This window comes from Dermochelys coriacea, chromosome 12 (genome assembly GCF_009764565.3).
Source record: "Dermochelys coriacea isolate rDerCor1 chromosome 12, rDerCor1.pri.v4, whole genome shotgun sequence".
In the NCBI taxonomy this organism is placed as follows: Eukaryota; Metazoa; Chordata; order Testudines; family Dermochelyidae; genus Dermochelys; species Dermochelys coriacea.
In genome coordinates, this window is record NC_050079.1 from 2,315,861 (window position 1) to 2,342,700 (window position 26,840).

The window sequence follows — 26,840 nt, forward strand, 5'->3', positions numbered from 1 at the left end:
TTCCTCCCTGCAGACTCTGCCGTGGCCCCCTTCACGCAGTGAACTGAGAACTCAACCCCAGGCCACATGCCAGAAACGGGCAGGGAAGAGAACAATGGATGCAGGATTCTCACAATCACTCAGTGCCTCTCCTTAGACAGGAAACACGACCTCTGCACACCCGGCAAGCCATTAACCCAGCACCCAACAGCAAGAACCACAGTCCAGACTCCCTGCCCATGGAAAGCTTCCAACCTCCCATAACTCAGACACCAAGAGAGAGGATGAGGGGCCAGCACGGCACATTCTCCAGGCACTGGGGGTCCCAACATGGCCCTCGGAAAGCTCTCCCACAGCCAGATTGGCCCTTCCACTGGAAGCTTCGTCCCAGATTTCTACGCAAGACATGATGTCTGTGGATCTTTCCAGCTGTTCTCTTTCTCCCCCAGGATCCCCAAATACTCACATATTCATCTGCCCTCGGGTCAGCTCCTGAGCCTAGAGGCCCATCTTTAGGGCAGCAGAACCCCACCACCACCTAGGCCAGGCCATCACCTCCTGAAGGCATCGGCCACAGCTCGCCCAGCTACCCAGAGAGCCTCATGGCCTGATTTGAGCACTCCACCAGGGCTGGGCAGCAGCACTCTGCCCGCAGGACACAGAACACAGGGCCTGCTGAGTCATTACCATGGACGCTAGCCTCGACCCTCGACACGCTGGCCCCCAAATGGCCCCCTGCCCCGTTACCCACATGGATCTCTGGTCTAGGGGCCACCAAATGAAATTAATGGGCAGCAGGTTTAAAACAAATACAAGGAAGTTCTTCTTCACACAGTGCACAGTCAACCTGTGGAACTCCTTGCATGAGGAGGTTGTGAAGGCCAAGACTATAACAGGGTTCAAAAAAGAACGGGATAAGTTCATGCAGGTTTAAGTCCATTAATGGCTATTAGCCAGGATGGGCAAGGAATGATGTCACTAGCATCTGTTTGTGAGAGAGTGGAGATGGATGGCAGGAGAGAGATCACTTGATCATTACCTGTTAGGTTCACTCCCCCGGGGCACTTGGCATTGGCCATTGTCGGTAGACAGGATACTGGGCTGGATAGACCTTTGGTCTGACCCAGTATGGCCATTCTTATGTTCTTATGTCTTCCGACCTCCTGAGCCAGAGGTATTCGAGCACCAACAGCAGAAAACAAAGGCTGGGACGGCAGGACCAAAGAATCCCCCCAACCAGTGTTCCCTCTAATTTTTTACATCCATGTGCGGAATGAATTTTGTTATGTGCAACACTATGGAGGTGATGTGTGGTGGGGGTGTGGTCGAGGGGTTCAGAGTGTGTGAGAGGGCTCAGGGCTGGGGCAAAGGGTTGAGGTGTGGGAGGGGATGAAGGCTCCGGCTGCGAGCTCTGGGGTGGTTCCGGGGATCATAGAATCATAGAATATCAGGGTTGGAAGGGACCTCAGGAGGTCATCTAGTCCAACCCCCGGCTCAAAACAGGACCAATCCCCAACTAAATCATCCCAGCCAGGGCTTTGTCAAGCCTGATCTTAAAAACTTCTAAGGAAGGAGATTCCACCACCTCCCTAGGTAACCCATTCCAGTGTTTCACCACCCTCCTTGTGAAAAAGTTTTTCCTAATATCCAACTTAAACCTCCCCCACTGCAACTTGAGACCATGACTCTGTGTTCTGTTATCTGCTACCACTGAGAACAGTCTAGATCCATCCCCTTTGGAACCCCCTTTCAGGTAGTTGAAAGCAACTATCAAATCCCCCCTCATTCTTCTCTTCCGCAGACTAAACAATCCCAGTTCCCTCAGCCTCTCCTCATAAGTCATGTGTTCCAGTCCCCTAATCATTTTTGTTGCCCTCCGCTGGACGTTTTCCAATTTTTCCACATCCTTCTTGTAGTGTGGGGCCCAAAACTGGACACAGTACTCCAGATAAGGCCTCACCAATGTCGAATAGAGGGGAACGATCACGTCCCTCGATCTGCTGGCAATGCCCCTACTTATACAGCCCAAAATGCCATTGGCCTTCTTGGCAACAAGGGCACACTGTTGACTCATATCCAGCTTCTCGTCCCCTGTAACCCTTAAATCCTTTTCTGCAGAACTGCTGCCTAGCCATTCGGTCTCTAGCCTATAGCGGTGCATGGAATTCTTTCGTCCTAAGTGCAGGACTCTGCACTTGTCCTTGTTGAATCTCATCAAATTTCTTTTGGTCCAATTCTCTAATTTATCTAGGTCCCTCTGTATCCTATCCCTACCCTCCAGCGTATCTACCTCTCCTCCACTTTAGTGTCATCTGCAAACTTGCTGAGGGTGCAATCCACACCATCCTCCAGATCATTTATGAAGATATTGAACAAAACCGGCCCCAGGACCAACCCTTGGGGCATTCCTCTTGATACCGGCTGCCAACTAGACATGGAGCCATTGATCACTACCCTTTGAGCCCGACAATCTAGCCAACTTTCTATCCACTGTGACAAAGCTCTGTCCTTGCCTCTGTGGGTCCCGCGTTTCCTAGAGGATTTCACTAGCCTCAGAGGCTCACTGTGACCCTCCACATAACCCTTCTCTCTCTAGAGACAAGAGTCACAGTCTACTGAGCCATTTTCATCATAAGCCAGCGAGGGAGGTGAGGAGAAGTTACTCTTCCTTGCACAGTCTCTGTTGTCTCCCAGTCTCAGTGATTAATCAGGGGGCAAGAGGGGGGGAGCCCGGGCCCACCCTCTACTCCGGGCTCCAGCCCAGGGACCCTAATAGTAGCAGCTATGGTAGCTGACCTTTTAGAAACATGACATTTACAATTCCCTGGGCTACTTCCCCCACAGCAGCCCTCACTTCCTCAAGCTCCACTTCACCCTTCCCTCAGGGCCTCCTTCCTTGTGCCTGATATGGTGCGTACTGCTCAACCTCTCCAACCGCGCAACTTCCTCCCACAGCTCCTGACATGCCCACCCACCTGACTAACTGGGAGGCTTTTAACTAGTTTCAGCCAGTCCCTGATTGGCTTCAGGTGTCCCAATCAACCTAGCCTTCTCCCTGCCTTCTGGAAAGTTCTTAATTGGCCCCAGGTGTCTTAATTGACCCGGAGCAGCTGCCATTTCACTTATCCTGGTAGCAGGGATTTGTTTAGCCTGGAGCGACTCTCTCTCTCCCTCTCACGACTCTCCCACAGCCTTCTAGCTTGGAGGGAGGTGGGAAGCTGCTACTCCTGCTGCTGCTAGGCCCTAAGCTCTCCCTGCTACTCCAGCTGCTCCCCTGGCTGGGCCAGACACCCCCCATTCTCTGCTACTTGGCTGCTAGACCCCCCACTCTTGGGTGCTGCTACTGCTGCAACTGCAGCCCCGGGGGGGGGGGGGCTGCTAGCCCACTCCCCAGAAAGAAGGAGTGAGGGACCCCAGCCACTGCTGTTGTGGATACCACCAGCACCACCACCTCAGAGGGGTCCTTTCTGCCTGTCTGGATCACCACCTGGAGTTCCTGGAGCTGCTGCTGCTGCTGTGGAGTCTGCTACCTGGAGGTGCTGAAGCCCAAGGAGGAGAAGAAGAGGACCATCTACCAGTGGGGGAGCACCTAGAAACTTTGCAGACCACCATGGAGGGGGCCTAAGACTGAGTAATTTTCAAACTGTGCTCTTGTGGTGGGGGTTTTGACTGTGTTTGTAGGGACACGGGGGGTGTGGTGTGGAGCTGCCCCCCGATCCATCTGTGTGTCCCCCCCAACCCCCACCACTATTACCACCACCGCTGCCCCCTCCACCACCCCCACTGGCTGTATACCATCTGCCTCAGCTCCTGCCTCTGGACTCAGCTGCTTGCTTGGCTTGCCACGCCCTATTTCCACCCTTTGGGCCAGAAGCAGCAGCCAGCTAAAAAAGACTTGTGCAAGTGCACATGGGCACATGTGCCCCCCCGGACTGCCTAACCCCCAGCTTTGCCCTTTACTACCTGCCCCATTTGCCACTTGCTTTGCCTCCTCTTTTGCTCCAGCCCCCCTTACTAGCTTCAGTTTGTTTGCCTGCCCTGCCCATTTCCTTCTGCAGCCTTTGTTTGTTTGCCCCGCCCCAGCCTCTGAAGCTAGCCCCTTGGTTTCCCTGTTCTACCCCCAGACCGCTTAGCCCCTCGCTCCGTGTGTCCATGCCCCCTCCCATGCGCTTGTGCAACTCCCCATTTCAGTTGCAACCTTCTTCACTGCACCTTCAATGTTGTTGAATCCTGCCCCCCATAGTGCACCAAGAGGAGCCGGAATTTCCACCTTGTGTCGGTGACTGACCCCTAACCCCTGATTGCCCCCCGTCCAGCCCACCCCTTTTGGCGCCCTCCTCCCCTGCCTGCAGCCTAGCGGGGAGGAGTGGTCGACCTGCTTCCCCTCTCCCCTCCTCCTTTTGGTGTCCCCCTTTCCTCCTTGCTCATGATGGCAGGGGATGAGACGGGTGAGACCTCTCCAGTAGCACGAGCTCCCCCTCCCCCGCCTGCCCCTCTGTCACCCCCCCAAGCTTCTACCTCCGCTGCCAAACCATCTGCCATCGCCCCCGTTGGGGCACCAGCAGCGACGGGCACCGGGGTGACCTCCACTGCTGCCACGTCTCTCACCCCCTCAGATTTGGGGGGAGTCCTCCCAGCCGGCGGGAAGGGCCAGGAGAAGAAGAAGGGGAAGGGCCCCGCTAAAAAGACCAGGCCCTCCATGGCAGGGGCTGCCCCCGATGCCCCGGCCCCATCTCCAGCTGGGGCGCCCCTCCCCGCTGTTCCCTCCACCAGCTCTGCAGGTGTCCTTCCCCCGGCCCCCAGACCATACGCCCAGGTGGCGGCAGCCCCCCCGCCTGCCGCTACATCATTTCTCCAGCCCAACGCCTCCGCTACCATCTATAGCGGCCGGGGCCCCTTTCCCACCATGACCAGGAAGCACGGCGTCCGTTGCCTCCTGGTGCCCGCCTCACCCCACGTGGAAACCTATGTGCGGGCGTTGGCGAGGGTGGTGGGGCCACGGCCATTGTGGCGGCCTCCAAAATGTACGGGAAGGTCGTCTTCTTCCTAGCATCGGAGGCCGCCGCCCAGGAGGCGGTGGAGAAGGGCCTGGCGGTGGGGGGCGTGTTCGTCCCCTTAGAGCCGCTAGAGGACCTGGGCGTCCGCCTGGTCCTGACCTCCGTCCCTCCCTTTCTCCCCAATGCCGCCCAGTTACCCGCCCTTTCTACCTTGGGAAAGCCCATCTCTGTCATCAGCCCTCTCCCGTTGGGCTGCAAAGACCCCGCCCTCCGTCACGTCCTCTCGTTCCGCCGGCAAGTGCAGCTTCAACTGCCGCCGGCGGCGCGCGACGGAGAGGCACTGGAGGGGTCCTTCCTAGTCCCCTACCAGGGGACCCCTTACAGGGTGCATTATTCCACCGGGGAGGCCCGGTGCTACCTCTGCCGGGCGATGGGGCATGTCCGGAGGGACTGCCCCCTGGCCCGGGAAGAAGGGCCATCCAGGACCCCCGAGCCCCGGCAGGGCACCGGCCCCGTCATCGCCCACGCCCCTGGCTGCCCGGCACCTGAAACCGCCCCTCCTCCTTCACAATCCACCATTGCTCCCGCTCGGGCCCAAGGATCACCTCCCCCACTATGCCCAGACGAGCGGGAGAACCCCGCCACCGCTGCTTGCAATCTGGCGAGGCCTGTGGAGGACGGTGCGGCAGGGACACCGCCAAGCATGGGACAGGGCCTGCCCCAAGGGGAATCTTCTCTCCCTTGTGCTGCCCCACCGTTACCCCCTCGAGTCCCTAAGCCATCGCCTCTGCCCCCTGACACAACCCCTGCTAGCCAGCCCCTGGATGATGCCATGGAGGGCTGGGCCCTAGTCCAAGGGAAGCGGGGCAAGCGGAAGGCTCGAGCTCCGCTCCTCCCATCTGACGCGGAGGCCCCCCGGATGACCAGGAAGGGGGGCACTGATGCTGAGCCTTCCGCTCTACCCACGGGTGTGTTCCACCCACCAGAGCCGGCTGGGGAAGATGTGGCAGCACTGGAAGGCAGTATCTCCCCTCCACGGGAGTCCCTCCCCTCCAAGACCCCCGAGGCACCATCTGAAACCCCAGTGTGCCCCGAAGTAACCATCACGTCAGGTGCCGGCGGGGAGAATCCCGGGGTAGCGGAAAACAATTTCCCGTCTATATATGAGGAGATCGAGGCCCTGGGTCTGACCCCGGTCACCCAGGGGGAGGACGATCCTATGCCAGCGGGCCTCGATCTGGGCGACTTCACTCCAGCCCCCCTTTCCCCATGTTCCCTCCCCCTAACCGTTGCTTCTGCTCCCACCTCCGAGGAGCCCCTGGACTCCTCCATCAACCCGGCTGCAGAGGGCACCCCACTGAGAGCCGCCGAGCCAGTTGAGGCGACGGCCAGTGCCACGCGGCTGGAACCTGAGCCACCAGGGGCATCCCTCGCTGGTGAGGAGCATTCGACCTCCTTCCCGGGAGAGGGCCCTACAGAAGAGAGTCCACCTCCTGATGCCGTGGCTGCCAAATCCACCAGACAGCTTGCGCCCGGCATCGGTGAGAGCCCTCTCCCCGCCCAGACTCTCACCTCTACCCCTGCCCCTGCCCTTATCTCGCCCACCTCCCGAGATATTATTGCCACCCCTGGGACTGTCTCCTTCCCCTTTCCAACAGATGACTCCCAGGGAGCGGCCTTTGTGTTTCCCCGTCCCGACCTACCAGGGGCTGCTATCCTCCCTCCGCCGCCCCCTATCGCCCCAGCATTCAGGCCAACCCATCAGGAGCCCCGTTGGGGGTCCGCACCCTGTCTGCCCGTCTTGCTGGGCCACGGGGCTGTACCAAGGGCCCCGTCGGGGAGTAACCAGACCATAACCCAGCCCCCCATGCGCTGCGAGAGGAGTTGCGGGAGTTCCTAGAAGACGTCCGTGGCTCCCGCAACAAAGTCCAGCTTGCCCTCCAGCGATGGGGGGACTTTAATCAAATCCTCCGGGCCGCAAGGGCCCTCATGGGGGAGGGGAAAAGGACCGGGAGACAGGGCGCCGCGGCCTACCAGTGGGTCCGCCACTTCCGTGACTCCTTACTCACCTACGGGGTGGGTCACGGACTGCTGCGCGGCCTGCCGGGAGCCACGAGCATCCCTGCCGGCGAGGATCCCCCCCAGCCTTCCTCATGGCACCCTTTACCATTGCAACATTGAACACCCGTGGCTGTAGGATGGGTCTCCGCAGGTCCCAGGTGCTCTCCTTCCTTCGAGAGGGGAGGTACTCTGTGGTTTTCCTGCAGGAGACCCATACGGATCCGACCGCCGAAGACAGCTGGCGGCTGGATTGGGGGGACAGGGTCTACTTTAGCCATCTCACAGTTCGTACGGCTGGAGTGGTGACCCTGTTCTCCCCCGACCTACGGCCCGAGGTGCTGGGGGTCACCGAGGTTGTGCCGGGTCGCCTGCTGCACCTCCGGGTCCGCATGGAGGGGCTCGTAGTCAACCTCGTCAACATCTATGCCCCAGCAGCGAGCCCGGAGCGGCTACAATTCTATCAGCAGGCGTCCGCTTTCCTCGGCACCTTGGATCCTCAGGAGTGCCTGGTCCTAGGAGGGGACTTTAACATCACCCTTGAGGAGCGGGACTGCTCGGGGACCGAGCAGAGCCCGGCCGCCGTCGCCGTCCTCCAGGAGATAGTCAAACACCACTCCCTGGTGGACGTCTGGCGTGACCACCACCCGGATGACACTTCCACGTTCACCTTTGTCCGGGTGGAGGCCCATCGGTCGCGCCACTCCCGGTTGGACCGAATTTATTTATCATGCTTTCATCTTTCACGAGCCCACTCCTCCAGCATCCGGCCGGCCTCATTTTCTGACCATCACATAGCCACCGTGACAGCCTCCCTCTGCGCGGAGAGGCCGGGGCCGGCCTATTGGCATTTTAACAACAGCTTGCTGGAGGATGCGGGCTTCATGGCATCCTTCCGGGAGTTCTGGCTGGCCTGGCGAGGGCAGCAGCGTGCCTTTCCCTCGGCGCGGCGGTGGTGGGACTTAGGGAAGGTGCGCACCCGGCTCTTCTGCCGTGACTACACCCGGGGCGCCAGCCGACGGAGGGATGCGGCGATAGAGCAGTTGGAACGGGAGGTCTTAGAGCTGGAGAGGCGTCTGGCCGCCAGCCCCGAGGATCCACCCCTCTGCGGAGCGTACCGAGAGAAGCGGGAGGAGCTCCGGACCCTCGAGGACCATCGGGCCCGGCGTGCCTTTGTTCGATCCCGCATCCGTCTCCTTCGGGAGATGGATCGCGGCTCCCGCTTCTTCTACGCCCTGGAGAAAAAGAGGGGGGCTAAGAAACATATCATCTGCCTACTGGCAGAAGATGGCACCCCCCTCACGGATCCGGTGGAGATGTGCGGGAGGGCGAGAGCCTTCTACGCAAGCCTTTTCTCCCCGGATCTCACCGATCCTAACGCTTGCAGAGTGCTTTGGGAGGAGCTCCCGACGGTCAACATGGGTGACCGAGACCGGCTAGAGCTGCCTCTCACTCTGGCCGAGTTCTCGGAAGCCCTCCGTCGCATGCCCACCAATAAATCTCCGGGCATGGACGGGCTGACCGTGGAGTTCTACCGCGTGTTCTGGGACGTCCTGGGCCCAGATCTAGTCACCGTCTGGGCTGAGTCTTTGCAGAGCGGGATCCTCCCTCTTTCGTGCAGGCGAGCCGTGCTGGCCTTATTGCCGAAGAAGGGGGACCTCCGCGATTTACGAAATTGGCGTCCCGTCTCGCTTCTCAGCACGGACTACAAAGTCCTGGCAAAAGCCATCTCCCTGCGGCTAGGGTCTGTGCTGGCGGACGTGGTCCACCCAGACCAGACCTACACCATCCCGGGCCGCAGCATCTTCGACAACCTATATCTGGTCCGGGACCTATTGGAACTTGGGTGTAGGGATGGTCTGTCATTCGCCCTCCTGTCCTTAGATCAGGAGAAGGCGTTCGACAGGGTGGATCATGGGTATCTCCTGAGCACTCTACAGGCGTTTGGCTTCGGACCCAGATTTGTGAATTTTCTCCGGGTGATGTACACTTCCGCAGAGTGTCTGGTCAGGCTCAACTGGACCCTGACCAAACCGGTCAACTTCGGGCGAGGAGTACGGCAGGGGTGCCTCCTCTCAGGCCAGCTGTACGCTCTGGCGATCGAGCCCTTCCTCTGTCTCCTCCGAAGGAGGTTGACAGGGTTGGTGCTGCGGGAGCCGGAGCTGCAGCTGGTCCTGTCGACGTATGCTGATGACGTGCTCCTCGTAGTCCAGGACCCGAGCGACTTGGTGCGGGTGGAGGCTTGCCAGGCCATCTATTCAGCAGCCTCCTCCGCGCGGGTCAACTGGGTCAAGAGCTCTGGCTTGGTGGTAGGGGACTGGCGGCAGGTGAGCTCCCTCCCACCCGCACTTCAGGCCATCCGGTGGAGCATGGGTCCGCTGCTCTATCTGGGCGTTTACCTTTCTGCCACGCATCCCTCTCCACCGGAGAACTGGCAGAATTTAGAGGGCGGGGTGATAGAGCGGCTCCGGAAATGGACAGGACTACTCCGGTGCCTCTCCCTTCGAGGGAGAGCGCTAGTGCTTAATCAACTAGTCCTGTCCATGCTCTGGTACCGGCTCACCACCCTGGTCCCGGCCCCGGCTTTCCTGGCCAACCTCTGGACATCGATTCTGGAGTTCTTTTGGTCAGGACTGCACTGGGTCCCTGCAGGGGTTCTCCATCTACCTCTGGAGGAGGGAGGGCAGGGCCTAAAATGTCTGCTTACCCAGGTCCATGTCTTCCGCCTCCAGACCCTGCAGAGGCTCCTTTATGGTGCAGGTAGTCCGGCGTGGAGCATACTGGCGCACGCCTTCCTGTGCCGCTTCCGAGGGCTCCGATACGACCGGCAGCTCCTTTATCTCCATCCGAGAGGTCTTCCGCAAGACCTCTCTGGGCTGCCGGTCTTCTACCAGGACCTCCTCCGGACCTGGAAACTCTTTACAACGACCAGGTCCGTGGCGGCCACCGAGGGGGCAGATCTCCTCGTGGAGCCCCTGCTACACAACCCCCAGCTCCGTGTGCAGGTGGCGGAGTCCCACTCGGTGCGCCAGAGGTTGGTCCTGGCAGAGGTCACAAGAGTCGGAGACCTCCTGGACTATGACTGGGGAGACTGGCTGGATCCCCTAACCTTCGCTCAGCGCATGGGGCTTTCCAGACCTTGTACTCCCCGGCGCATACTTCAGGAGGTGAAGGCCGCTTTGCCGCCCGCTGCTCGACCAGATCCTGCACGAGGGCACGCCCCGCCCACCCACTACCCCAGGCCCGCCGGACCTTTTAATTGGACCCCTGCCCCGTGGACCCAACCGACCCCTTCACCCCTTCACTAGAAGCCGGCTGCACGAGATGCAGCCGGTCTGCTTTCAAACCGCGCCAAGAAAACATCTCTACACGCTCGTGCTCCACACCCTTCACGCCCGCACCCTCGTGTCCCGTCCCGATACAAAATGGCGGGACCTCCTGCCACCTTTGGAGGGTGAGGAGCCCCGGTGGACCAGCCTATATTCCACCTTAGTCCCAAAGCCCGCCGGGGATGTCAGTTGGCGGCTCCTTCACAGAGCCGTGAGCACGGGCATGTACTTGGTGCGGTTCACTTCAATCCCAGACACCTGCCCCTTTTGCGGCGTGAGGGATACCCTGGCACATGTCTACCTGGAGTGTGCCAGGCTGCAGCCCCTATTCCGGCTCCTCACCAATATTTTATTACGTTTTTGGCTGCACTTCTTCCCTCACCTTCTCATTTATGCACTCCCTATCCGTGGCCCCACAAAGTCACGGGATCTCCTGGTCAACCTCCTCTTGGCCCTAGCTAAAATGGCCATCTACAAAACCAGAGTGAGGAGGTTGGCCAATGGAGTCTCCTGTGACTGTTGGGCCTATTTCCGATCCTCGGTCCGTTCACGTATCCAGGCAGAGTTCCTCTGGGCAGCGTCCTCTGACTCCCTTGACGCCTTTGAGGAGCAGTGGGCGCTGTCCGGGGTTCTCTGCTCGGTGTCCCCGTCCGGTTCCCTTTGTTTGACCCTTTGACCGCACTCCTGTCCCTGTTATTTTATTAGTTGTCCCCCGGAATTTTTTGGGTATCTAGGTCTTGTGGATCCCCCTTTTAGGCTGGGGGGGATCCTTTAGCAGTGGACGGGCTTTGCCCGCCCACTTCCCGGATCCCAATAAGAGATTACTCTCCTGTAGCCCTCTGGCCTTGCCCCGTCACACCACCTTATAGTCCATTCATCCAGCCCATACTTCTTTAACTTGCTGGCAAGAATACTGTGGGAGACTGTGTCAAAAGCTTTGCTAAAGGAATAACATGTCCACTGCTTTCCCCTCATCCACAGAGCCAGTTATCTCATCATAGAAGGCAATTAGATTAGTCAGGCATGACTTGCTCTTGATGAATCCTTGCTGACTGTTCCTGATCACTTTCCTCTCCTCTAAGTGCTTCAGAATTGATTCCTTGAGGACCTGCTCCATGATTTTTCCAGGGACTGAGGTGAGGCTGACTGACCTGTAGTTCCCCAGATCCTCCTTCTTCCCATTTTTAAAGATGGGCACTACATTAGCCTTTTTCCAGTCGTCTGGGACCTCCCCCGATCGCTACTTGGGAAACTCTAGCTGGTGCAGAGTGCTCAGCACATTTCCTCAGCAACACGGACACTGTGAGCACGTCAAATCAGCTCCCTGCACCGGCCTCCCGTACAACCGTGGGTCCAGTCCAAGGCCTAAAGCTCTGGGCCAAGGACCATGAGCAAGGACTCCACTCTTCTGGCACAATCGAATGCTCCTGCTCCGGGTAATGCTCGCCAGTCCCAGACCTCCACCATCCACTGCCAGGGCCAGGCACACTGCTCCGACCCACCTTCTCTCACACACCTGAGCAGCAAGGATCCTATAAAAGCCAACCACTGCAAGGCATGCACAATGCTCCCCTGGCGAGGTGAGAGAGAACAAACCAGCCAGGACAGATGTGAGTCACGCTGCCTAATGCCCTGTTGGGAGGTGTGGGGAAAGAGCCTGTACAGAACAGGAAGAATTCTCCTCTGGCTGTGAAAAGGACACTCCTCCAACGCCTGTGCTCTCTTCTCCCGAGGCTGAGCAACACGGGTGGGCCCCGGACATGTGAGAGCTGTGCTGGAGCTGTTCCTGAACGTGGGCGAGACATGGGTCTTCTCTGCACCAGGGGCTTTTGCAAAACAGCTCCCGCCATCGCTGCCCCTGGTGCCACTCCATTGGCAGGGACGAGTGGGATTCAGCAGGTGAAATGCTGGTGGTCCCAGGAGCCCCGTCTCCAGGGGCTGCCAGGAAGGAAACATCTTATAAAAAACCCCACATAGACACAGCCAAATAGGATTCCCTATCAATGCCCAGGGCACAGCTTGCCATGTTATTCCTGAATGGCTGGGCCTAGCACAGGGCGCGGGCACAAGCCGCGCTTTCAAGTACCCCAGCCAGCAGGGCTGTAGTGGCAGCAGGGACAGTGCCAGCTTCTCTCCTGTGTGCCTTGGAGGCCATCGCTGCGGTGGGTCTGCCCGCCTCTGCCTGGTGCTATCTGAGGCTCCAGGGAATATGATGAGGAAGACCACGCTTTCTGACTCTCAGTTCTTCCCATCACCGCTTTCACTGAGACCAGGGCAGCGGCCCCACACTGCACGATCACAGCTACAGCACCCATGGACCGAGGTCCCCAGGCAAACCCACACCCCTCAGGCCAAACCCACACCCCTCAGGCCAAACCCACACCTTTCCCTTCAAGGAAGTGGCCCCTGCTGCAGTGTCTCCCCTCACCGTCCTGGCCACTGAAGCTCATAAGGCCTGTGTATCACGGCCTGACTTAGCCGAGCTTGATGTGGGATCGGCTAGTGTGATTCCCTGGGGCAACGGCAGCTCTCCACGGTCTGCTGGTGGCTCTCTGGGGTTTGCTGGTGCACAAGGCCAGGAAAGGCTGGCCACTGGCGGTGCAGGGAAGCCCATTTGGGATGAGAAGTGCTGGAGAAGAAAGGCAGAGTCCACCCCCCGGAGGGGCAGGAGAGGCCCAGGCCAGGGTTACAGAGCTCAGGCGTAGCTCAACGACCGGTCTCCAGCACCAGTGTCCATTTCCCCAGCCCTGTCTGCAGCACATGGGGTGCAGGCCTCGCTGGAATGCCGGAGGCTTTGGGATGAGCCACAGGAGCAGAGCAGGCTATGGTGAATAGAGATCCTGGTCCAGTGAAGTGTCCCTATGCAGCAGAGAACCGGGGTGAGGGAGAACAGGTTCCCAAACTGCTGCCTGGGGCCCTGCAACGCTGGCCCCTCCTCATCTCCACCGGCCCAAGGACACTGCAGCCAACCCCTCACTCCTGTGGCATCTCCACCGGCCAGGCAGGGGCTAGGACTGGCTGTCACACCCAGAGAGCACTGAGAGTCCCCAAATCAGACCTGGAGGGGGGGACAGGAACATTTCCCCAACCCTCTCTCTGAGGGGCTGCCCTGAGGGCAGCTTCCCACTGGCCCTAGCTGCAGGGGGAAGCCAGCCCCGACACTGGACACTTTCCCTGTCTGGAGCAGCCTGCGGTAGGCTCCGACCCCCAAACTCTTTTGGGTTTGCAGTGTCATCTCCACCTGGGGGGTCTTGACTGGGAGCATGTCGCACTCGCTGTGTCCAGGGGTGAGTGATGCCCGAGGAGCAGGAGGGAGCCATGGCCATGGCTCAGACCATGCTGCTGTGGGACCGTTCTGCCCTTCCACCTATAGGAAGTGGAGACACAGACCCCTGGGCTATCTGTCCTGCCGGGGAGCAGGAGCCATGCATACAAAAGCCACCATTTCCTAGAAACCTAGAGCATGAACCTGGGCATCCTCCCCTTGGGAAAGCCCCTCGCCACGCCCACAACCCCGCCAGAGCTGGACACCCCCATTTCTGAAACATTGCCCCACACTGGCTCCCCTACCCTGATGGTTTAGCCTGCTAGGGCTGGTGATCTCTGAATGCTGCCCCGGCTAATGAGGCATGGGAACCTCCCTACAGACCTGGAGAGTGGAGTGTGAGCACCAGGTCTCCAGGGATCCATGCCAAGCTCTGCGACACAGGGATGATTCCCTCCTCCCTACGAGGCTCAACCGTGGGCGTCTGGGGGCACTGGGAGACCGGTGAGTGCTCTGCACTGGGGTAGGTCAGGTGAGGGCATTCAGGCCCACAGCCTGCTCTACTCCCTGCCCTGCCCCCACAACAAGGGACTGACCCCAAAGTTACTGTGCAAGCGACAGGCCAGAATCCAGCCTCCTCCATGGTCACAAGGCCAAGCAATTCCTGGCACAAGCCTCCTGGACCCAGCCAGGCAGTGGGCAGGAGCACTCTGCCTGGGAGAGGATCCTCTGGCCCAGGCACACCAGGGCACCCCTGAGCTATGGCACAACAGCAGCTCCAGAGGGGTCATGCCCATGGGGCATGGCACATGCCTTAGCCATGCTGGGAGCTGCCGGAGCGCCACTGCATTGCCTGGAGCCAGTCCTGGAGCGGAGCCATTTCCAAGGCAACTAGTGGGCTCTCCTGGCATGGTGAGGCAGGAAGGGCTGCTATGTTGGGTTCCCACTGCCGCCGCCTGGGAGAGCCCTGTCTCCCCTCCCACTGGCTAGCACCCCCAGTGTGGTCACTGCCTCGGCCTCCATGGCCCAGAGCCACAGCCTCTTGCAGGACCTGTGCAGTGAGGACTTGCTGTCCTGTTATCCTCACTGCCTCCCTCTGCCCATCTCCCTGCCCTGCACACGCTGCCCCTGCCACCTAGTGTTGCCTTGGCCCTCCCATTTCCAATCCCACTGATAGGTGTTGGCCCCGAGGGCAACTCCTCTGGCAGCAGGGGTCCCAGGCTGGCTCCGGGTTCCAGCTGCTTTTACTGATGCCCAGGTGCTTCACTGCCAGGAAGAGCCACAGCCAGGGGGAGTAGCTGGAGCAACGCCAGAGCCAGCAGCAACCCGGGGCCCCAGCACTCTGGGCGGGAATGGCTGTCCCAGCCTGGGGAAGCTGCTGCCCATCAGCCCAGCCACGACATGACTACCCAGCAGGCTGCATCTCAGGGGAGCAGCAGGTGGATCCATGCCTCACCACACTGCACCGTGGCAAGGGCCCTGGGACAGCCAGCTCCAGGACCCTGAGCCCTGTGGCCCTCTGGATCCATGGACAACGCCCCAGGGCCACTTCCCATTCTCAGCAGCCGAATCCCATGGGGAGCGAAGCCAGCGTCCGAATCCCATGGGGAGCTCCCAAAGCTGGCGCCAGGCAGAACATCACACATCCTATGGGCCCCCCCTCGGGCTCAAGGACCCCACAGCACTGCCAAGCTAGGGACCCAGACCACCCTCCACTGCAACCACCTCTGGGGAGCAGCCGCATGACCCAAAGCAGCCTGCACAACAGGGACAGGGAGGATCTTTGTAGACAAGGGCTGGGGGCAGATGGGGACTCCTGTGGGAAGCACCTCGGAGCCGAACATCTGAGCTGGGGGAGCAGAGCTCGGTCTGAAAGGCTGCTGGACAACCCCATCACCCCCTGCCACACTGTAAGCCAGCCCCGCCCTCCGCCCCGGGCTGCAGGGACGCTGTGCCCATTTTGCACAGTGGCGGGGGGTGGATCAGGTCCTAAGCCAGTGCATCGCCCAGCTGCTCGGCAACCACCCGATTCTCCCAAAGGATGTGCCGGCCAGGCACTGTCCAGTGCGAGGCTCTGGGAACATCCCCTCCACAGACTGCCCCAGGCCAGCCGCCATGAAGGGAGCTGATGGAGGTGATGCTGATGGAGGTGGAGCAAGGGACTGGGAGTCTGGATTCTCTGCCCCTTTCTTGCATCTGTCTGATGCCGTGACCCCCCTGTGCGAGGTGCCGTGGAGGTCCCTGCTGAGCGGGTTAGTGCGAGTTGGGAGGGGCAACCCCTGGCACATGCTCATGCTATCCAATGCCCTGCCCCCACCAGCAGAAGCCAGCCTCCAGGTCCTACCTGAAGGCCTTGTCCTGGGTTGAATTCAGGCCGGCGAAGGACTGGCTCCTATTGATCCTGGAGGCAAGGGCACGCCGCTGGGGCCGCACGGAGAGTGACATGGTGGAGTGTGACCTGGAGGGCCTCCCTGCAGGGGAAGGAAACGACATGGTGAGGACAGGCAGGGACAGCTGGGTGTGCTGGGCTGGCACAGGAAGGGTCAGGCTCCCGGGGCGACGGCAGGGAGCGGCGCCACCTCAACTCAGGCTCCAGCACGGAGTCCCCCACTCTCCCAACGCCGCTGGCTGGTCCCCGCAGCTCTACACCTGGTCCTTCCCCGGCACCACTGCTAAGCCAGGCTGGGGTGTGAGCCAGGCCTTCCCAGAGCGGCTCCAGCGCCGTCACCCCAAGCAATGGGGCCAGGTGCCGGTCTGAGAACTGGACCCCGAGCTCTGGCAGGCTCCCAGGAGCAGAGTGTGTGCGCCACATGGCTCTGGGACCCAGCACAGCTCCTGGATGCCCCTGAAGACCAGTGCTCTGGTGCTGCCCCCTGCCCTGTCCGCTGAGCCGAGCTACTCCCCGCGTCCCGGCCACCCACACGCCCTCTAGGGCCAGTCAGGCACCAGCAGAACACTGCACGTGGCAGGGCAGGAGGCAGGATCCAAGGCGGGGAACCACTCCACTGTCAGTGCCGGGAAGGACAGACACCGGGGGTAGCTGAGCCAAAGGCCCGAGACAGCAGGAAACACTCCTTGTGCCGGGCGCGCCAAGCCTTCCCGGAGCCCAGCTTCCTGGCCAGAGGCCAGCCCAGCCCAGGAGCCCTGCCCGGTGTAGCCTGAAACCACACAGGCCTCAGCCGACCGGCAGGAGCTGCAAACAACCCCAATCATTCCCTGAGACACTGCCCCAGTGCCCCAAAGATCCCTCCCCGAGGGACTCGCAGCCTCGCCCCTTAGCAAAGCAGGCCACGCCCTGCAGGGGGTGCTGCGTGGCCTCTCGGCTCCCACACACCCTGCAGTTGGGGGCACATGGTGCTGTAACCCATGGAGAGCCCCATCCCCCCAAGCCTGGGGTGGAAGGTGGCTCCCCCCACATCAGCAAAGTGCTCCACTTGGGCGGGTGGGCCATCCTCTGTGCCTCTGCCTGGGGTGGGTGGATGCAGCACCCCATTGGCCTGTGCTCAGCCAAGTCTCTGGGGATGCAGCAGGCACCAGGGCAGCGCTGGGCAGACACAGAAGCATTTCGGGGCCGCTCTGCTGGGAGATTACAGAGCCCAGGCCATCTCGGCACCAGGACAGGGCAGCGTTGCCAGCTCCCAGCCCCCACAATCTTCTATGGCCCCCTCCTCCTGTGCCAGCCGCCACGAAGGAAGCCCCAGGACAGCAGAGCCTGCTGGAAAGTCCCTGACCCACCCTGCAGCCAGAGAGTCCCCAGGAGCCCCTCTGAGGAAGGAAAGGGAGTGAGGCAGCTGGCTCCCTGGCCCAGCCAGGCCTGCCGGGGGAACGCCACACAGGGAGGAGCCAGCGTTCTCTGCACAGCTGATCCACCAGGGCTGCCCCCCAAATCCCACTGGGGCGCTGTATGTTTCACAGATAGCCCTTTCCTGGGAAGAGGTATGTAGCAGTGGCTGGAGCCAGGACTCCTTGGGTTCTACTCCTGGCTCCTAGGCCTCAAGCCCATCCCTGTTCGCACCGTGCCTCAGTTTCCTCCTGGGTAAAGCAGGGGAGAGGATATTGACCCAACTTTCTCTGACAAAGGACACATGCTCTGCATTGCTACTGCCCCCTCCTTCTCCCCACACTGCTTAGAGCCCCCTCCTGCCCACTGCCTCCCACTCCATCTACCCCTCCCTGCAAACTTTCCCCAGCCACCCCACACTGGGGCAGCCCCCCAACTCACAAGAGCATGCACCCTCCTACAACAGCCTCCCCCACTGCTGCAAAGATGGAACCTCGAAGGCCCATGCCGCTGGTTTAGCCAAGCATGTCAATGGGGCTTGTCTGGCTCATAAGCCCCAGAGAACAACCCCAACCCCCGCGTAGCTCTGTGACGTGGCACCAGCCAGCAGCTCTCAGCCATCCCCTGACAGGGAAGGGAACATGTGCTCCCAACCCCTTTGGTGCCCCCCTGCTGGCCACGGAGCAAGATGTACTCCTAATGCGATGATCCATGCCCAGCATCTCACAAGGTGTGTATGGGAATGGTGCCATCTCCAGCCACAGCCTGGTAATCCCAGAGGGCCTGGAAGGCCCCCAAGTCTTTAGGGGGTCACACAGACATAAGAATGGCCATACTGGGTCAGACCAATGGTCCATCTAGCCTAGTATCCTGTCCTCCGACAGTGGCCAATGCCAGCTGTTTCACTGGGAATGAACAGAACAGGTAATCAAGTGATCCATCCCATCACCCATTCCCAGCCACTGTTAGTCAGAGGCTAGGGAACACCCAGAGCACGGGGTTGCGTCCCTGGCCATTTTGGCTAATAGCCATTGATGGAGCTCAGCATGGCCCAGGCCACCCACTAAGTGTCAGGACAAGCCAGATGCAGCCAGCATATGGCCGTATTTCGCAGCAGACACACCACCGCACTGAAGGAATGGGGAGCCACCTGCCTTCCCTGGGGTCTGCGGAGAGATGGGCTGGCCACTTAACTGGATTTCCAGGCGTACAAACCTCAGCCTGTGCCAGGAACGGATGCCAGAGGGAAGCTGAAAATACCAAGCCACAGCGGAAGACCTTGGCACAGCCTCCTCCTGCCCATCAGCATGGCTGCACAGGGGTAATGTGCAGAGGGAGCAGTCCGCATGCTGGAGAGCCGCTCGGGGCCTTGAGTAAGTTAGGCACAGCCCCTCCACCACACTGATGTGCCCGCACTGCCCAGGCCGTCACTGCACCCAGACCCTGCCATGGCACCAGGAGCTGCCGTTTGGTCCAAGGCACAGCGCAAAGACTCACACAAACATAGGCCTGGAACACAGGCCACCTAGGCCAGGCCCCTGCACTGAGGCAGGACCATGTGTTACCTAGACCAGCCCTGAGAGGGATTTGTCCAATCTGTCCTTAAAACCCTCCAAGGACTGGGATTCCACTGCCTCCCTCAGTAATTCCTCCCCGTGCTTAACCACCCTGACAGGTGGGACCTTCTTCCTGATGTCCAAGCTAAACCTATCACCCTGCTCTTTATAACAACCTTGTATGTATGTCCCCCCTCAGTCTTCTCTTCTCCAGGCTCAGCAAACCCAATTGCTTCAATCTCCCCTCACAGGTCATGTTCTCTAGACCTTTGATCGATTGTGTTGCTTTTCTCTGGACTTTCTCCAAGTTTGTCCACGTCCTTCCTGAGGTGCAATGCCCAGAACTGGACACAGGGCTCCAGCTGAGGCCTTCTCAATGCTGAGTGGAGTGGAAGAATTACTCCTTGTGCCTTGCGGTTCAGCACTCATAGGGCTAGTGCTGCTGTAGCTCTGCTAGTGCGGATGCTGTATGGCGACAGGAGAGCTCCACCTCCCGAGCAGCGGTAACTGTGTTTGTGGGAGAGCGTCTCATGCTGATATAGTGCTGTGCACACCGGGGCTTGGGTCGGTGTAACTTACATCGCTCGGGGGCTGGCTTTTTCACACCCTGAGTGGCTGACATTCTACCAAAGTAAGTGCTAGTGGGCACAAGCCCATTGACTCAGACAGGACCATCAAGATCATCCAGTCTGACCTACTCATCACAGGCCACAGAACCTTGCCCACCCACTTCTGTAATAGACTTCCTGAGTTACTGACGTTCTCAAGTCATGATTCAAAGACTTCAAGGTCCAGAGAATCCACCATTTACTCTAGGACAGTGGTTTTCAACCTGTGGTCCACAGACCCCCGGGGGTCTGCAGAGATATTTCCAAAGGGGTCTTCGCCTCCATTCAACGTTTTGTAGGGGGTTGCAAATGAAAAAAGGAAAAAAACTACTGCTCTAGTTCAACCCAGCAAGTGACCCTATGCTGCAGAAGAAGGCGAAAACCCTCCCAGGGACTGATCCAGGGAAAATTCCTTCCCTCCCCCAGATACGGCGATCAGTTAGACTCTGTGGGTGAGACCCATCAGGCAGACACCTGGGAAAGAATTCCCTGTAGTCACTCAGAGTCCTTCCCATCTAGTGTCCCATTACCGGCCATTGGAGATATTGGCTAACTGCACTCGTGGATGGGAATCTAACCCAGAATGACATGGGTTTTTTTCCCAATAGTACATTGCTGATTCAAATTCAGTTTGTGAACCACCATAACCCCAGATCCCTTTCTGCAGCACTTCTTCCTAGGCAGTAATTTCCCACTCTGTATGTGTGCAACTGATTGGTCCTTCCTCAGTGGAGCATTTTGCATTCGTCCTGAGTGAATTTTGTCCTGTTGATGTCAGACCATTTCTCCAGTTTGTCCAGCTCATTTTGAATTCTAATCCTGCCCTCCAAAGTGACTGCACCTCCTCCCAGCATGGTATGGCCCACAGGCGTCATGAATGTGTTTTCAATGCCCTTATCCAAATCATCTGTGAAGATACTGAATAGAACCGGAACCAGGACTCCCACTGACGGCTGCTGCCCTGCTGAGGGGTGATGTGAGAGTCTCCTGTCTTTGTTACAGCAGCTCAGAGCTGCCTTAACGAGTCCAAGCCCCCATCTCACAAGCCCCTCGAGCCCGCGTTCCAGGGGGCCGGATGCTGGTTTACCAGCCGCCCCCCAGCAGGGTCCCACACACAGCCGTGCTGCTTCCAGCAAGAGGCTCTGGTCTGCCCAGGGGTTTGGCGGCAGTGGAACGCTCTGGTCGCCATGTCAGTGCCCAGGGAGAGGGGAGGGGATTTCCTGCGACACTCACTCCTGCTAGAGAACAAGGCCCTGGGCACCGCTCACCCCATGGCATGACAGCGCCCAGGTTGCGATATCTGCTGGGGCAGCTCAGCTCCCGCAAGGCCGTGGGGGGAGGCGCAGGGGACCTCACCAGATGGCAAAGCAAGGAGCCCCAGAGAAGCCGCAAGGAGGAAGAGAAGTCCAGAAAGGCAGCGTGGCTGTGGCCAGAGCCTGGCAGAACTGGGTCCTGCCACGAGATTCGTTTGCTCTAGAAGCTGCTGGCACCAACGGCCCCTTTCATACACCAAACGGTTCCATGCAGGTGGGTGTCCAACCTGATCCTGAATGGCCACACAAAGGGCCGGAGGGGACACAAGGTGGAGGAAGAGCCCAAGCGGCTGCAGCCTGGAGGGGAAGGCTGCCAGATCTCCTCCAGAAGGGGGCACAGCTCCCTCTCCCGGGCACCCGCCTGCTCACACAGCAGCCACACAGGGAAGGCCAAGGCATTAGACGGGGCTGAACAGATGGGGCAGGGATAACACGCCAAGGGGGCGGCACTCAGGGCCCAGAACAGGACTCCTCAGCTCCCTAATCGGCTTATGCAGAGTTTCCTCCTCTCCTTAGTCCTCTTGCCCAGGGGGCAGCCAAGCAGCCGGGTGCGTGGGCACAGTGCCAGCAGGCAAGAAGGCACGGGGGGGTCAGCTACCCACGACACTGCCCTCCGCACGCAGCGGCAGGGGGAGGGGACCCAGACTGCGATATGGCAGTGCCAATCCTCCAGCCACGACAGGGCCAGACACTGGGGCTTGCATGGCATGGGGGCGGGTCCTTGGCACACCAGGCACACCGCTGCCAGTGGCGCACTCTCCCTGGGCTCAGCATCTTCAACGACGACACCTGAGCAACGACATCCCAACGGGGCTGCCTGACCAGGGAGCTCAGAGCGTCCCCAGCCAGCTGGATTCAGCCTCAGCCCTGCCCTGGGACCCAGCACCACTGTGCTGTGCTGGGCACCCCACCCCAGCAGGGCCCCAGTCCATCCTTCAGAGACCTCCAGCCGCAGAACCCTGTATCCCCAACAGCTCCTCACACAGAACCAGCCCCACCCTGGCACACACCTGCTCAGCTGCTGGCTTGGCCCAGGCAGGCTCTGGGCTAGCCAGGCCGACCCCAGGGCACGGTCGTTCCCCCAGACGGAAGGCCCTGGCCTGGTCCTTACTGACCCTGGCTGCCCTGCCATCGTGGGAGCATTGCCATGCAGCACTGAAGGGTTAACTGCCAGTACTCCCGCTGGAGAGAGCAAGGCCCAGTGAGCAGAGCCAGGCAGGACGGGTCCTCCACATCCAGCCCAGGCAGGCTGCTAACACAGCCGAGCTGCCTGGCCCATTCTCCAGCGCAGTGCCAGCCCCCTCCAGTCTCTAGGGCAACGCTGGCCCAATTAAGCTCCTTAAGGAGGAGCCATAATCCCAAGCAGTCCGGCTCACCTGCAGGGCCCCAGATTACCCTATGGGGGCCATTTAATCGGCTCACAGCAAAGCAAGCAAGGCTGCTGCCTCTGGGCCGCAGCCACGCACTGTTATTTACATCCCAAGCTGCAGGGACGGGGGTCTGGGCTTGGGGTGGGTCTGGCTCCAGACCCACCTCCTCCACCAGGGACCATGACAGCAGCATGGCTCCCACCAGCAAGGCACTGCCAACAGGGCTGCTGGGGGCCCATCACGCCCATGGCCCGAACCTGCCCACAGCACTGCCAGCTGCACAACTCGGGGCTGCGGTGGCATGGGCCCGCCATCTATTCCTGCAGAAGGGGCAAAGCCAGTCCCTCTCTTCTGCCTGCCCCTTCTCCACGTGCCCAGTGCAATGCCCCCTTGCAGCCATTCCTCTGTCTCAGGAGGCTCCATCTTGCACCTGGAGCCAGTGGACAGAGCCATTCCAGTTCTGCCTGCCCAGCGGGGCAGCCACATGCCAGCGTGGAGCAAGGTGCCCTGGGCTGCCCAGGGAGCCAGCAGCCCTTCCCACCGTCAGTTCCTTCACCAGGCCAGGGCCGGAGCGGGAAGGAAGGCAAAGCCCAAGGGTAGCTACTGGATGCTATGAACAGGGGTGTGAGGCCCAGCTGGATGCCCACTGCTGGCACGTGCCCAGGGCTCTGCTCTGCCATGCTGCTGCCCCCGCCCACCTCCCAGGCCCGCCCCTTCACATGGCAGTTCCTGCCACTCTCCTATCAGCCCAGCCCTCCAGCGCAAGGAGGGGGGGATCCCCTCCCCTTCTCTCTCCCACTCCCAGACTCTAGCATGCGCCCCCAGCTCAGCCAGGGCCCCCTCAGCTGGGGCCCCCTCCGCCAGCTGCCTCGGCAATGTTGCTAGGATGCCGACAAAAGCCATTCCAGATGGTGTCCTGGGACTGCTGCTTATCAGAGCGATCAGTGGGCTCCATTCCCCTCTGCCCCACAGCCACCTGCTGTGCCACTCACTGCCCCTTGCCCTTCACTGAAACTTTGGGGCAGTGGCTGCCTCTGCTCCAGATCTGACCAGTACCGACCGCAAGGGGGCTGGGGCAGCTAGGTGCTCACAGTGCAACCAAGAAATTCCCATCACGTAACCCCTGCTGGCCCTCTCCTCTCAGCTCTGCCTCACAGGCACTGCACCTCCACCCCTCCATCACCTGGTCCTGCCTAGGCCCTGCCAGCTGGGCCATGTGCTTTCACTCCAGCTTCCCAGACGTATGTCTTATGCCCAACTGTTATCCAACTGAGCTGGTGCCAGCTCAGTGGGGCTGGGAATCACCCCCAGGCTGAGCGATCTCACCTCCTCCCATCTTCCCCCAATCCCTCCATCTAGACCTAGGCCTGGCCTCCGACTTGCCAGAGCCGGGCTCCAGGTTTGGCAGCCCAAGTGACGTGCCATATGGATACCCTGGCTCCAGCAGGGTGCCGTGTGCACTGGGCCTATGTAAACGTGTCCAAGAATGGATCACTGGCAGCGCAATGTCTGGCTGGGGCTGGCACCACCCCTGGAGCACTTGGCACCGAGCAAAGTATGGGCCGGATGCGTTTCTGGAAGGTATTGAGGCCAAAGCTCAGATCAAAGCACCTCAATATCAACATTGCTCATCCACTCACCTGCCCGAACCAGCGCAGGAGGGACCCAGCACCAGCACGGCCACTGAGACAGAGCAGAGCCAGTCGGCTCCACCCTCCCCCGGCTGCCCTCTGCTACAGGGCGCAGCTCACAGCCAGCCAACACAGGGCTCTCACCCGGCTCTGCCAAGGAGGCAGTGATCCAAGCCATGAGCAGGTGCAGATTGCAGCCAAAGCCTGAGTCAAGAGAGGGCCCACACAGTGTGGGAGAACCCAGCGGCCAGCCAAGCCAGCAGGTCGTCCAGAGCCCGATGGGTGTCAGCCTGTCTCCATTTGCCACCAGTACAGCTCCAAGCACCTGAAACTCTGACCCTGCTTTCCAACCTCCTCCCCATGGCAGACACGCTCTGTCCCACTTGGTGCACGTGTGGGGCCAGGTCTCACAGGGAGGCTGCAGCCCAGACAGGATTCTTCTCCTACCCCCAACCTAGGGCCCCCCAGCCTCCCACTCCCACCATGCCATCTGGGGCTGGTGTGCCCCCAAGAATACCGGGCACTGAGTGCCCCACCACCCTCCCAGCTGAGAGCGTCCTCTGCTACCTGGCGGCTCAGTCTCCAGGACAGGCCCCATTCTCCTCCTGGGGAGAAGGGCTTAGAACCCCGAGAGGTGGGTATTCGCACCTCCCAGGCGGCCAAGGGGATACTGGGAGATACACGGACGCACGTAGGGCTGATGTGGGACTGCATGGACAGGGCCCTGGCATCACAGGCAATGCCCCAAAAGCAATGGGGGCAAGGAGGGGGCACATTCACAGGATCATCCAGGCCCCCAGCCCCATGTGCCTACCTTCCCATGCTGCACAGCACCCAGGCTGGTCAGCGCAGCAGATCGAAGAGACCCTTTGGTACCATGTAACACCTGCAGTCAGTGCACCCCGGGTGGGACTGCAGCCCGAGGTCAGGTGTTCCCCGTGAGGAGCCCCTCAGAGCGAGCCTTGCTGGGGCTGCAATACGGAGGGGAGGCAGGCCGTGAGCCCTGAGACATGCACACGCAGGTGTGCTCAGCGAGGGGATCTCCCTGGCCCTCAACTCCTTCAGGGCTGGTCTCCTCCAGTGGGTGGGACAGACCCAGTGCTCACACATTCCTGACATTGCAGAGAGAGTCAGTGACTGGTACTGTCGGGGGGGAGGGGCAGACTGATAGGGCAGATGCAGACAGCAGCACCCAAGGGTCTCACTCAGCTCTTCCTAGGGGCAGGAGGTAGCCGGTAGTCAGACACCCCTGTCCTGCCCCGGGCACAGACGCACATGCAGGAGAGAGGGCACCACTGGCACCCAGTCACCAGCTATCCCCCTAGCATTCAGAGAACAGACACCAGCACCTGTGGCTCAGGGGCACCAGCCCAGAGCTGTTCTCTGCCCTACATATGCCCAGCACAGAACTCTTCAGACACTACCTTCCCCAAACCCTAGCGCCCTGATCACACTCCCACCAGCAGCTGCCCTCCCTGTGCTCTGCTCTCGGTGTCCATCGCTGCCATGCCCAGGCACCATATCAGAGGTGATGGTGCCCAGCTGCAAGCTGTGTTCACACTGTTCCCCAAGCCCACTGACACCGAGGGAAGCAGAGAAGCCTGGGGGCCATGGGCAGGGAGGTGCCGACACTCTGGAGCACTTGAATTCTACGCCCAGATGTGGCAGTGACAGCTAAAACCTTATATTGCACCCAGGTCATGGGGTGGGCACTCGTGTCTCAGTCATAAGGGCCGTCTTGGGCAGAGACCAGGGCAGCAACAGGAAGGTGGTAACCAGGATGCACGGCACAGGCCAGCCTGGCCCCTTGCCCTGGGGTCTCAGGGCTTCAAAAAGCTTCACACCCTACAGAGGGTAAGTGTCCCTCCTGGAGGCTGCAGTCAGTTACTGAGGAGACAGGGGTGGCAGTGTGGCCTAGCAGCCACAGCACTGGACTGGACTTGCAAGACCTGGGCTCTAGCCCCTGTTTTGCAATGTACTGCTGGGCGAGTCACTTCCCTGCTCAGTGCCTCAGTTTCCCTATCTGTGAAATGGGGATAATGGTTCCGCCCTCCTCTGTTGAGTGCTTGGAGATCTACGGCTGGAATGTGCTGTGTCCCAGTGGGGGCTATTATTACTGAGCCTCAGGTTTCTAATGATCTGACACTCTGGTGTCCAAGCTGGACTCCTGGGTCTGCCCGACACCCTATGGCACCCTGCAGATACGCCGCAGTTTGATGGGCACACCCCATCTTAGGCCACACCCAGCATCGTCAGTGCTAACAGACCCTAGCCCTTTCTCTAACATCTGCCAAGCCCTGATTAGGCACATGCTGGTGGTGGGCCCATGATCCAGATAGGGAAACTGAGGCATAGTTTTTCTGGAGAGGCCACTGATTTGGGCACCCACCGCTAGACATCTTCAGCCTAATTATGGGTGCTGCGAGAGCTCAGCATGGCTTAGCAGCGGCTGCACTTAGCCAGGCACTCTCACGGGTCTCATGGGGGCACCAGAATCAGGGACCACTTCTGACAAAGTTGGGAGTCTCCCAAGGGCAGGGTGTGAGGAACAGAACCCAGGAGTCCTGCGTCAGTCCCTCCTCAACTCCAGACAATGCTCCCCAGATTGGTATCTAATAGGGCAGAGGTGGCAGATGTTACCAGCTGTTTGCACGGCACCAAGGGGAGGAACAATTCCCTGACCATTTCTTCCGCCTGGAGCAAATGCTCCCCGTTTACAAACTCCCAGAGGTCCAGGAGATTCCCCCAGCATGAAGGCATGGTTAAAAGCCAGTTTTCTCCCCCTACAATGTCAAGAGGAGACACCATTCTGATGCCTGGTGCGTCATGGAGATGACTGGGTCAGGAGGAATGCTGAATCCAATGTACTTTCCAGCTCTCAGGGCGGGTAGCAAAACCAGCTGGGTCAGTCTCCGCTGGTTTCTGTTTTGGATTCCCAGGCATTAACCCAGGG

General features: G+C 60.0%; 1 protein-coding gene across 20 annotated transcripts in view; it reads right to left on the reverse strand.

The window, feature by feature from the left end:
* Window positions 1-26,840, reverse strand: part of RIPOR1 (RHO family interacting cell polarization regulator 1) — a 160,197-nt gene that overhangs the window by 20,775 nt on the left and 112,582 nt on the right. For 17 of the 20 annotated variants that reach the window (XR_006275227.1, XM_043495283.1, XM_043495273.1 and 14 more), the window contains one exon: window positions 15,973-16,099. Coding sequence is in view for 19 of the 20 variants with exons in the window: in XM_043495273.1 (XP_043351208.1) it covers window positions 15,973-16,099 (127 nt within the window). In the remaining variant the exon portion in view is untranslated. Of the gene's footprint in view, window positions 1-15,972; window positions 16,100-16,438; window positions 16,443-24,701; window positions 24,824-26,196; window positions 26,200-26,840 lie in introns of those variants that run through there. The other 3 variants (XM_043495288.1, XM_043495286.1, XM_043495290.1) reach the window with 3 other exon arrangements.